At 34.7% G+C, this 13,474-nt stretch overlaps 1 protein-coding gene across 3 annotated transcripts in view; it reads right to left on the bottom strand.

Annotated features, from left to right (window-relative positions):
- LOC125670938 (E3 ubiquitin-protein ligase MARCHF6-like) overlaps positions 1 to 13,474 on the bottom strand; it is a 29,422-nt gene that overhangs the window by 13,356 nt on the left and 2,592 nt on the right. Inside the window, exons 2-12 of one of the 3 annotated variants that reach the window (XM_048906413.2) lie at positions 12,434 to 12,530; positions 9,614 to 9,687; positions 6,069 to 6,212; positions 5,859 to 5,931; positions 5,028 to 5,181; positions 4,647 to 4,839; positions 2,982 to 3,076; positions 2,782 to 2,833; positions 589 to 647; positions 359 to 468; positions 22 to 187 (exon numbers count right to left, since the gene is read on the bottom strand). In XM_048906413.2, coding sequence (XP_048762370.1) covers positions 22 to 187; positions 359 to 468; positions 589 to 647; positions 2,782 to 2,833; positions 2,982 to 3,076; positions 4,647 to 4,839; positions 5,028 to 5,181; positions 5,859 to 5,931; positions 6,069 to 6,212; positions 9,614 to 9,687; positions 12,434 to 12,530 — 1,217 coding nt within the window. Of the gene's footprint in view, positions 1 to 21; positions 188 to 358; positions 469 to 588; positions 648 to 2,781; positions 2,834 to 2,981; positions 3,077 to 4,646; positions 4,840 to 5,027; positions 5,182 to 5,858; positions 5,932 to 6,068; positions 6,213 to 9,613; positions 9,688 to 11,933; positions 11,950 to 12,433; positions 12,531 to 13,474 lie in introns of those variants that run through there. The other 2 variants (XM_048906421.2, XM_056140375.1) reach the window with 2 other exon arrangements.

The raw sequence follows: 13,474 nt of genomic DNA, 5'->3' as shown, positions 1-13,474 counted from the left end.
AACAACTGTTTAAGCTCTTACCAAGGAGCAGACATCAAGCCACCAGCCGCAAATGACGGGAAACACACCAACTTCTATGACAACTAGCAACATCACCTTGACAACCACGTAACAGAGACCAAGTACCCTGCGGAATCTGTGTAATGGAGAATGGACAAGTTCCATCAATCTGTGTTCTGCTGACAAACTTCAATATAGAAGTATGATTGTGAAAGTTTTGCCAAAATTTTATATTCAGTTTGCCAAAAAAATAAAAAATAAAAAAAGAATCTTCAATGCTGATATGACAGTGATAAGTGACTTTTCTAGGAGAACTGACTTTCTAAGTTTGCTGATATGACAGTGATCGAGAACTTACTTTCTAAGTTTGGCTATAGAACACATCATGTACAGGACAATTAGTGATGCCGAGATGACTATGTAACCTATCATAGTTGTCAGGAGACCTTCAAAATGGGTTGACTCCACCTAAAACAAATGCACTTTTTGTTCAGCATAGATAGGTGTACCAATAGATGTACCAAATAAATCAATTAATTCACAGCAAAACCAGAGTGGTTACTTATCCACAAAAATACCACAACATACCATGTCATCCATCTTCATACCGACCATCGTAAAGTGTCCAATGTGGTAGGGACAGAATGCTACAAAGACAGTAATTAAAACAGACCTTTCCTAACGAGGCACTGGTAATCAACAGACAGAAATTAACACAGATCTTTCTTAACAAGACACTGTTAATCAACAGACAGTAATTAACACAGATCTTTCCTAACAAGACACTGTTAATCAACAGACACTAATTAAAACAGATCTTTCTTAACAAGACACTGGTAATCAACAGACAGAAATTAACACAGACCTTTCTTAACAAGACACTGTTAATCAACAGACACTAATTAACACAGATCTTTCCTAACAAGACACTGTTAATCAACAGACACTAATTAACACAGACCTTTCCTAACGAGGCACTGGTAATCAACAGACAGTAATTAAAACAGATCTTTCCTAACGAGGCACTGTTAATCAACAGACACTAATTAACACAGATCTTTCCTAACAAGACACTGTTAATCAACAGACACTAATTAAAACAGATCTTTCTTAACAAGACACTGGTAATCAACAGACAGAAATTAACACAGACCTTTCTTAACAAGACACTGTTAATCAACAGACACTAATTAACACAGATCTTTCCTAACAAGACACTGTTAATCAACAGACACTAATTAACACAGACCTTTCCTAACGAGGCACTGGTAATCAACAGACAGTAATTAAAACAGATCTTTCCTAACGAGGCACTGTTAATCAACAGACAGTAATTAACACAGATCTTTCTTAACAAGGCACTGTTAATCAACAGACACTAATTAACACAGACCTTTCTTAACAAGACACTGGTAATCAACACACAGAAATTAACACAGATCTTTCTTAACAAGGCACTGTTAATCAACAGACAGTAATTAAAACAGATCTTTCCTAACGAGGCACTGGTAATCAACAGACAGAAATTAACACAGATCTTTCTTAACAAGGCACTGTTAATCAACAGTTGAGGGAGATTATAAGTTGTTTATTGAGTATTTCAAAATGCCGATTTCTTTATGTCTATAGTGCTAATAATACTTATAGTAACAATGCGTAGATAATGTGTATTTCTTTAAGTTTATAGTGCTAATAATATATAACAGTGTGTAGATAATGTGTATTTCTTTAAGTTTATAGTGCCAATAATATATAACAGTGTGTAGATAATGTGTATTTCTTTAAGTTTATAGTGCCAATAATATATAACAGTGTGTAGATAATGTGTATTTCTTTATGTCTATAGTGCTAATAATACGTAACAGTGTGTGTAGGTAATGACATGCATTTCTTTGTGTCTATAGAGCTGATAATACGTAACTTTTCACCATAATAGATGTCGAAAAATAAATAATCAATGCTTACATTCACATTAATTCAAACCTTATGTTTTTTTTAAAGTGTCATTGTAATATACCATTTCCTAGAACAATTAATGTTTACATAATTTAGACGTTATTTTTGTTAAAGTGTCATTGTAATATACCATTTCCTAAAACAATCTGTGCTTGTCAGTCAAAATGTTGAAACCCCCATAGAATAGCATGGATTGACAATGTGTCGTCCTATTGTTTAGTGCATAACTTTGTGGTCATTGTGAGGTTGTTATTGAATGAAGAACAACAGAATCCATGATCTTAAAACTGAGAATAGACCAAGTCAAAATTTTGATATTACTTATATCTCAAGATATATATAGCACAGATGTTTAAAAAAAAAACTGCAGGTTTATAAAAAAAAAAAAAATCAAATGCAAACAAAGTAAACTGAAAATCTTATTTCTTTATGATAATTATTTCAAAAGTTAGCTGGATTTGAAATTAAGACTAAAGTCTACTTTCAGTTTATGGTCTTGAGGCCAATTCTTGAGTTTTTTATAGCAAGATCATGCTGGAATGTAAATATACGGAAATGATGACGTAATATTGTATACATTTCTGTCAGATCACCTCTGTCGAAATGCAAGAATATGCAACGCTCCATTCTATTTACTCACAACACATCAGTAGTGATAATTATTTATAACATTAAGAAACAATGTTGTTTGTGATAGACACATAGGACAAAATTACACTAGAATAAATTTCTCACGACTGATTAAAAAAGTATAGTGTTTAAAAGTATTACAAATAATTGTGGACTACATGTTAATTAATTTATCCCCTATTAACGAATACTCACCAAACACCAATATAAATAAAGTATTCAGAGACACCACCCAGAAAACGTGTTCCTACAACAAGAGTGTCGGTAATAAGTCCATGAAAATATTCTGAATTCAGGAAATGTGTGAAAAACGACATTAACATACCAGGAAAAATTCCATTAATGTAGCAGGAAAAAATTACATTGACGTTACAGGAAAAACGACATTAACATACCAGGAAGACGAGGGATCCATCCAATCCCAGCAGCCTCTCCCAGGTCAACTCCTCAGCAGCCCGATCCCACTCAATGGGATTCCAGTTATTATCATCTGAATAAGTAGGACACTTACATTAGACAATCTGTTACAGAACTTATGATTATACCAGGGATATACCATACGAGCAGAATTTTTAGCGAGGATTTAATTTTGGCATTATTAGTGAGAGTGATTAGATCGCTTAAATTGAATATTGCTAACAATATATTCCATATCGGAGCTAATAGTTATCTTTCCTGGAGGAATAAACTAAGTTGCTAAAATTAGCTCTTGCTAAATATATCTACTCATGTTTATAGAAAGTTCACAAAATTTGTGTCTCGCTAAAAATTCTACTTATACGGTATAACTGAGGAATGATTAAATCAGATATACAGAAGCATTATACTTTATTTGGAACTACAGACTATTACTATAAGTGTTCACTAAGCTCTGCTGGAGAATGCTTTTTCGCTACTACAGACTATTACTATAATTGTTCACTAAGCTCTGCTGGAGAACGCTTTTTTGCTACTACAGACTATTACTATAATTGTTCACTAAGCTCTGCTGGAGAATGCTTTTTTGCTACTACAGACTATTACTATAATTGTTCACTAAGCTCTGCTGGAGAATGCTTTTTTGCTACTACAGACTATTACTATAATTGTTCACTAAGCTGTGCTGGAGAACGCTTTTTCGCTACTACAGACTATTACTATAATTGTTCACTAAGCTCTGCTGGAGAATGCTTTTTTGCTACTACAGACTATTACTATAATTGTTCACTAAGCTGTGCTGGAGAACGCTTTTCCGTTACTACAGACTATTACTATAATTGTTCACTAAGTTCTGCTGGAGAATGCTTTTTCGCTACTACAGACTATTACTATAATTGTTCACTAAGTTCTGCTGGAGAATGCTTTTTTGCTACTACAGACTATTACTATAATTGTTCACTAAGTTCTGCTGGAGAATGCTTTTTTGCTACTACAGACTATTACTATAATTGTTCACTAAGCTCTGCTGGAGAATGCTTTTTTGCTACTACAGACTATTACTATAATTGTTCACTAAGTTCTGCTGGAGAATGCTTTTTTGCTACTACAGACTATTACTATAATTGTTCACTAAGTTCTGCTGGAGAATGCTTTTTTGCTACTACAGACTATTACTATAATTGTTCACTAAGTTCTGCTGGAGAACGCTTTTTTGCTACTACAGACTATTAATATAAGTGTTCATTAAGCTGTGCTGGTGATACAAAATCAAGTTATAGAAAGTATGCATTGCATTTCCCTCTCTTTTGGTTTGATCATCTTAATTGTTACATAACATAATTTTCCATCTTTATCCTAATATTTCAATTATGATATTCTATTTCCACACTCTGGCCCCATTATTTCAATTGTTACCATATATTTTCCCTACCCTGGACCCCATTAATTCCATTTTTACATTGTATTTCCCCACGTAGGGCCTCATAAATTACATTGTTATTTTATATTTTCCCCACCTTGGGCCTCATAAATTCCATTGTTATTCTATATTTCCCCACCTTGGGCCCCATTATTTCCGTTGTTATTTTATATTTCCCCACCTTGGGCCCCATTATTTCCGTTGTTATTTTATATTTCCCCACCTTGGGCCCCATTATTTCCGTTGTTTGCGCCATCCACTCCCTCCACACCGTCTTCCTCTTGTTCCTCCTCATTGGCTGCCGCCTGTCCCACATCTCCCACATTGTTAGCCTCATTCTGATTGCCGGCAGGTGCTCTTCCTCTGCCCCCTCCTAACCCAACAAGGTTATTTACAACAGCCCCATCTAGTGGATTCTGACAAAACAAAAACAGTTAACATGACACTATATCACATCATCTACTATATGTGTATTTTCTACAGAGTGTACATGTCTTTCTGTGTATATGTATTAAATCAATGTATTTAACCAAATGTTACCTTATACAGTATACTATCTGTCACACAGTATTTGTCTTTCATTTGTTGCCTCATTTAGACATACCCTAATGTTATTTCTTCGTTGATTGTCTTGTTCCAGCCAATCTGGTCCACCGCCGTGTAAAATCTGTTCTCTAAGCCAAACCAAGCTGATGAATGCACACAGGGTACATGTCACCACAAAACAGCCATGGAAGCAATCCGATGCTAAATTCTCCCTGTCAAAGAACATACAAATAAATATCAATCCTAAATTCTCCCTGTTAAAGAACATATAATTCCAATGTTATTTATTACAATTGTTTTGATTGGACGAAAATAAAGCTGAACAAAAGTTTACACATCAATAAATCCGAAAACGCGATGTATTCATACACACCTGAAAACAAATAACGTAGTGCGGGGAAACTATTCAAATTTTTGGAATTGTTAGTATATGGAATGAATTGGAATTATAAGAATCAAACGTTCTTTTTGAAGAATTTATCGATGTGTAAACTCCGGACATTTTACTCACAAACTTAACATAAAAGTGCTTCGCACTTTTATTCAGTTTGTGAGCAAAATGTCCGGAGTTTACACATCGATAAATTCATCAAAAGGAACGTTTAATCCTATAATAAACAAATATCAATACAAATAAGTATCAATATAAACAATATCAAATCAACCAATATATTGAAGCTTGACTTAAAAACATTCAACTTTATAAATAATAGGGGCGGCAGAGTAATTTCGATTTCATTAGACTGATGCTTCTTTTTTGGCCATGATTTAATAAACAAGGAGGAATGTTTACGTATCTACATTGTAAGTCTTCTTATAGATTTATGTAACCAAATGAAGAAAATTCATGCCTACTGTCTTTCAGCGTATTAGTAAATATGAAACTTACGTTGATAACATGTCTAACGGTAAGGTAAGTAATGAACTGACGGAGCCCGTGAACAGACATCGATAAATACGACCTGAAAAAACAAATAACACAGGCAATCTATTTCTGATGAGCCTACATAAAAGTATATAATTATGGTAAGCATAATATTGATTGAAATCAGAATTCAATTCTTAAACAAAATTTGATTGTTCCAAGTGAAATACGTACAGGCAGTGAGAGGAACAACTCCAAGCCAGGCGAATGCCACAAGTGTGTAATGAAACCAGTACCTCACGGCTCGCCCTATACTGGACAATAATCCTCCAAATATGTCCTTAACAGGCAGTCTCTTTGGCATATCAGGGGAATAAACTGAAAAAATAATGATCAGTTCTATAAATATGTCCTTCATGGGCAGTCTCTTTAGCATATCAGGGGAATAAACTGGAAAAAAAATAATGATCAGATCTATAAACTGGGGCAACACCAGAAAATTAATTTTTAGAAAATGCCAAAGGTTTTATCCATCAAAAATTCCTTCAGACTGACAGAAAGTGACTATGTTACATTATCTGGGCTGGTAAATTAACAAAATGTTTGGCATGCAAGAACCAGAATTAAAAAACCCAAAAAACTCTGCAATACAGAGACTCAAAAATACCATCAAGTAATTTTGTAAGTTCTTGTACAGGAAATAGATTACCGTGGTAGAATTGAAATCATGTAGTAGTATACTGTACACATATATAAACAATTGCTCTCATTACAACATATTTACATTCCAATGATTTTGCCTTCTCTTTACAGATTGTAATGATATCCATTTCCTCATGAATGAGCAGCGATTCTGAACAATGTGTAAATGAATCTCTATAAATGTAGTACGTTATCACAAGAGCTGAGGATTCTGAACAATGTGTATGAATCTCTATAAATGTAGTACGTTATCACAATAGCTACAATGTGTATATGAATCTCTATAAATGTAGTATGTTATCACAATAGCTACAATGTGTAAATGAATCTCTATAAATGTAGTACGTTATCACAATAGCTGAGAATGGCCTACATTTTTCATAACGCTATGCGAGTTAATTTCTCCTGATCACAGAGGGTGCGCAGCATATTGTGGTCCTTAGTTGACGGTGTCATATAAGGAATAAATAGAAAATTTACAAGTTTTGATTGCAATCATTTGCCAGTTAAGGAATTTTTCGAAGAATTAAGTGTAATGACTTAAAAATAGTATAATTGAGCATAATATTTTAGTCACTAATTACATTTATATGTGTCGCTTGTGTGGTTTTCTCGCAAGCAATGTATGGTCATGATGTAACAAAGTACGTAAATATTAACTAGTCCTCAATTTTTTTAGATCAGAATCATGATGTCCTTAGTATATCTGCAATTCTTCATTATTAATTTTTATCAATATATTTTCGACAACCAAAACGCAAAAAAAACCCAAAAAAAACATGCAATACGATATGCCTAAAAACACATGATGTAAAACCAACGCATACATGTACATTATCAATTTATCATTTCACACTGAAAACTACTTGTTGCTAAATGTACACTAGGTGCCAATAAATAAAGCATTTTAATGATCTCGAATGGGTATCTCTAGTGTAATATTTTTGTTAAAATATTTTTTCGCGTGTGATTTAATCTTTTGAAAGTTAGATTTTGTGTACATCGACTTACACCTCTTATTGCATTTCAATTACTCAAATGAGCACAAAAACAATCATCAGGCTCCTAGCAACAATGGGTCTGCCTCCTCTTACTATTACATACAAACTTATTTATTTTTACATGCAGAGATAGATCTATAGTCAGATAGCCCCCCCCCCCCCCCCCCCCAAACCCCAATATTGTCGTGAATGGTAGTGGAAATGCAATATTTAACCGATGAATGGAAATGAAAGATCAACCCTTGCCACCTTCCTTCTCGAGCTTTGGATTATTTTTTTTAAATGTACATGTCAAGAAATTTTAGGCAATATTATGAACTGAGTCTTATAAACGTGCCTGATTGTATCACATGCTTTCATTGTGTTTTAAATTCTAGGTGTCTGTTGTTTTTAAATCAGATGACTATTGAAATATCATCGATATCAATTGTATAATTTGGACAGAAATAAACATGAAATACACCCTATAACACCCCCCTCCCCAACTCTACAATTTGACAAAGTGCATACTTTAAAAAGTTTTCTCCATAAAATCCAAGAATTTAAACCTTGTTTTTGTCATAGACATAATACACCCTGTTAAAACTTGGTATACTAAAGAATTTGGTAACGTAAGCTTTACTATACACTATTTGTGAATAGTATTTATGTGAAGCTTAGGACCTCAATCGTAAGCGCGCCCCCAACTTCCGGTGTAAGGGGAGTAACTGCAAAAATGTAGGCCATTCTGATAGAAATGAAAGTAGAGGGAAAATATAAAAAATAAATTCAATTTTAGAGAATACATGAAGGTATGGACTGCAATGCTTCACATCCTCACACTCACGTAGCCCTACAGTACGTCAGTGTGTAGTGTCACAAGATCCTCACACTCACGTAGCCCTACAGTACGTCAGTGTCTAGTGTCACAAGATCCTCACACTCTTCACGTAGCCCTACAGTACGTTAGTGTGTAGTGTCACAAGATCCTCACACTCTTCACGTAGCCCTACAGTACGTCAGTGTCTAGTGTCACAAGATCCTCACACTCTTCACGTAGCCCTACAGTACGTCAGTGTCTAGTGTCACAAGATCCTCACACTCACGTAGCCCTACAGTACGTCAGTGTGTAGTGTCACAAGATCCTCACACTCACGTAGCCCTACAGTACGCCAGTGTGTAGTGTCACAAGATCCTCACACTCTTCACGTAGCCCTACAGTACGTCAGTGTCTAGTGTCACAAGATCCTCACACTCTTCACGTAGCCCTACAGTACGTCAGTGTGTAGTGTCACAAGATCCTCACACTCTTCACGTAGCCCTACAGTACGTCAGTGTGTAGTGTCACAAGATCCTCACACTCTTCACGTAGCCCTACAGTACACCAGTGTGTAGTGTCACAAGATCCTCACACTCTTCACGTAGCCCTACAGTACACCAGTGTGAAGTGTCACAAGATTCTCACACTCACGTAGCCCTACAGTACACCAGTGTGTAGTGTAACAAGATCCTCACACTCTTCACGTAGCCCTACAGTACACCAGTGTGTAGTGTCACAAGATCCTCACACTCTTCACGTAGCCCTACAGTACGCCAGTGTGTAGTGTCACAAGATCCTCACACTCTTCACGTAGCCCTACAGTACACCAGTGTGAAGTGTCACAAGATTCTCACACTCACGTAGCCCTACAGTACACCAGTGTGTAGTGTCACAAGATCCTCACACTCTTCACGTAGCCCTACAGTACACCAGTGTGTAGTGTCACAAGATCCTCACACTCTTCACGTAGCCCTACAGTACACCAGTGTGTAGTGTCACAAGATCCTCACACTCTTCACGTAGCCCTACAGTACGCCAGTGTGTAGTGTCACAAGATCCTCACACTCTTCACATAGCCCTACAGTACGCCAGTGTATAGTGTAACAAGATCCTCACACTCTTCATGTAGCCCTACAGTACGCCAGTGTGTAGTGTCACAAGATCCTCACACTCTTCACGTAGCCCTACAGTAAGCCAGTGTGTAGTGTCACAGTTCATACCCTCATATATTTTCAAAACTGTAATTCATTTGATAAGGATCTTGTGGTTATACTCACTTGGAGTGAATGCAAATCTGTGTTTACATAATTCACAATATTCTTTCCTACTATATTTAAGCCACTGCACCAAGCTGAAAAGAAAAAAGAGTGCAAGTAAAATTGATATGAAAAAGTAACAATTCTCTATTCATTCTTGCATAATTCAAAAACATGTTCATAATTTCTGCAAGCAATAAATCAAAAATCTTTATCAAACTACAAGGGATAATATTAATTATCATGCGACACCTAGCTTTCCATACTTTTGTGATAAAATTCAGATTTAAATAGTCACTCGTGATCAGGTGATATGAAATGTTCCACCTGTGTCACAATGCACATTTTCATATGGCCTAAATAAAGGATTCCTATAACCCGATCAAACTCATTCATTTCGATGTGTAAATTAATTTCCCAAATTTCTTAAAATTGGTATAAATGTATCATTTTCTATTGGAACCGAATGCAATCATCATTTGATAAATTCTTAGTCTTTAGAACACAGGGTTTTGACACAATCTGAGCAAACTTGTGTATATATGTATAGTACATGTATAATAAGAGTATCATACTATATACACAAGGTTGCTCAGATTGTGTCAAAACCTTGTGATTTAGACCACAAATGCAAAGAATATTCAGAAATATTAGAACGTGATAAATTAGCGTCAACATCAGAGAAATGCAGAGTTACTGTTCCTGTACCAGATTTGTCTGTCCTTCCTGTGACTCAAGGTCAAATGTACTCTTCTTATGAATTAGTCAAGGATATTGTAACAATGTAACCAATAGAGGAAATTCAAACCACGAATAAAAATTTCCCTCCCACCTATGGTGTCTCTTTTTAATTTTATTTTAGCATTTCAGGAAGCTTAACTACACGTGTCATTACCACAGAATACTAATTTACCCACGTTTTAAACAGGATTTATCTGTAGTGACACGACAGACAGACGACATTTTAAATTAATCGATCCTCCTGATTATTTGTCGGTCTCCGGAAGTGAGTTAAGGATGAACACTGCCAACCTAAATTTTCCGGTATTAAATGAGACTTGAAATGTCAACAGTCCTGGGCCACGTTTTACAGAAAAACCTACGTCTAACACTAAATCTTCTTTTGCACTTTATTTCATTCTTTACGTTGATTGAATTGTGATTTTAATGTGAAGAAGAAGAATTTAGTTATGTAATTTTATGTACGTAAATGTATAACTTCACAAAAGTGACAAAATTAATCAAGCTGACGAGTTTTTTCTACTATGTAACATTTTTAGTCTTAGTCATGAGTTGTTTTTTGAAAAACAGGGCCCAGGGTCGGAGGAGGATGAACCCTTAAACTCTTCTTCTTCTGTCATTTTATTACATGTACTGCCATTGCATTATAAAATGAGCATTCCCAATACATATTGCTTACATCTACATTCAGAAAATCCTAGGGTGAATTCGTTTAAGCGACTCGAGTTACACAGGTAACTAGAGTTGTAAATAAAATGTTGAATTATCGACACTAGTGTTGAACTCGTGTTACTCAAGTATATTCCCCATTTTAGCCCACAAGTGTTCCAATCTGGTGGCGTGTTAGGAAGAGGTTAGTTTTGATTATATTTCGTACCAGACATGTAACGCATCGATAAAAACACGATACGAAGTATAATTCTGACGCATAAAATTGAACTGAATACTAAAAGGAAACTTTAAATCACATTTGCGAATGCACAGTCTGTTGAAATGCTGAATTTACCAGATAATAATATAACTAATATCATTTTTTTTCTAACTGACGTTTACTAATTTTACAAAATGCAATTCTAAATGAGTATATAACAATTAGAAGATATAAAACAATTGCCTATGTTAATGCAACAATGACTTTGTTATATCACATTTCCCTACCAGAGTTAGCAATTTTTTGTGTTCCTACCCTCCAGGTTGTAAACAAACACCATGCAACACAATATGTTTTATTTTCATATATGGAGTTCATTAACTGAGCATGCGTAAATTCAACTCTAGTGTCACTAGAATTGCTTTAATCGAATTCATCCCTAACTTTCCTTTAACAAACTCATCTTTCGATCAGCTGCATAATCTTCTCAGCTAAGAACGATCTTAGTCACGCAATGTAAAACACATACCAGACTTGATGTATATATCGGATACTGATTTAATCATGTAAAACACGTACCAGACTTGATGTATATATCGGATACTGATTTAATCATGTAAAACACGTACCAGACTTGATGTATATATCGGATACTGATTTAATCATGTAAAACACGCACCAGACTTGATGTATATATCGGATACTGATTTAATCATGTAAAACACGCACCAGTCTTGATGTATATATCGGACACTGATTTAATCATGTAAAACACGTACCAGTCTTGATGTATATATCAGATACTGATTTAATCATGTAAAACACGTACCAGACTTGATGTATATATCGGATACTGATTTAATCATGTAAAACACACACCAGACTTGATGTATATATCGGATACTAATTTAATCGTGTAAAATATGCACCAGACTTGATGTATATGTCGGATACTAATTTAATCATGTAAAACACGCACCAGTCTTGATGTATATATCGGACACTGATTTAATCATGTAAAACACGCACCAGACTTGATGTATATATCGGACACTGATTTAATCATGTAAAATACGCACCAGTCTTGATGTATATGTCGGATACTGATTTAATCATGTAAAACACGCACCAGACTTGATGTATATATCGGACACTGATTTAATCATGTAAAACACGCACCAGTCTTGATGTATATGTCGGATACTAATTTAATCATGTAAATCACGTACCAGTCTTGATGTATATATCGGATACTTCCTGTACACACACATGGATGATACAAAGGTTTGTCTGGCGTGCTCTCACAGCGACAGACACGACAAATGTCTGAAATTGAAAAGATTACATTGTCAGTATATACGCTGTCAAACAATATTTGTTGTCAATTGATCTGAATAAAGTATTGATGTCTGGTTTTATTATGAGAAATACTGATACATAATAACCCATCCTGCTTTCACTAAAGACAGTCTGAATAGAGATCAAACATACACCAATATGAAAGCAATATTGAGTAATCACCCAATATGAATGTACCATTGTGTGTTCATACTGACAGTCCACAGTCCTGTGATATTATGAAATCTTTATATTGTGAATTCAGATGTTCTTATTTCATACTTCTTATACAAAATACACAGTAGAAACATAAAAAAAACCCATCTTTACAGGTCAAGATTAAAGGGGCATAGACACGATTTGAGTTGAAAATGTTAAAATTTTATTTTCCCTTTTTAAATATTTATGTAAACAAAAACATGGGTGATCATATATCATACAAATAGACAAATATATTCATTTTCTATCTAGCCCATGGGTGGTAGGTTCAAACCCTACATTTCCCATATATACATGCCTATTAAACATAGCCTTTACCAATGGAATTAAGATACTTGATTTAAAAGAAAATGAGAAAAGTTTGTAATGTACTGAAAATCGCACAAAAGGATGCCAATAAAAATCATCAAAATCTCTATTTAATGGCAATGCAATGATTATTCTTAAAAATCTATTTAATAATCCCATGATGCTGCGATGATGTATCTTAATTTAACACACTAATTAAATATTTCACCATTCAGACAATAGTAAATAAATTTCTATATGTTTGCCCCCCCCCCCTTTTTCCATTTTTTCGTTGTTGTAATTATACATTGAAATTCAATCTTCACAAGCCTAGAATTAATCAAGTTAATCACTATCATTTGATGTCAAATGTTTTCATGATAGACAGATATATAAAATTAATTTTTCTGTTATGGTATATGTGG

Source organism: Ostrea edulis, chromosome 1 (genome assembly GCF_947568905.1).
Source record: "Ostrea edulis chromosome 1, xbOstEdul1.1, whole genome shotgun sequence".
Taxonomy (NCBI): domain Eukaryota; kingdom Metazoa; phylum Mollusca; class Bivalvia; order Ostreida; family Ostreidae; genus Ostrea; species Ostrea edulis.
The sequence above is the reverse complement of the archived record's forward strand: the minus strand, read 5'-3'. Positions and strand labels throughout refer to the sequence as shown.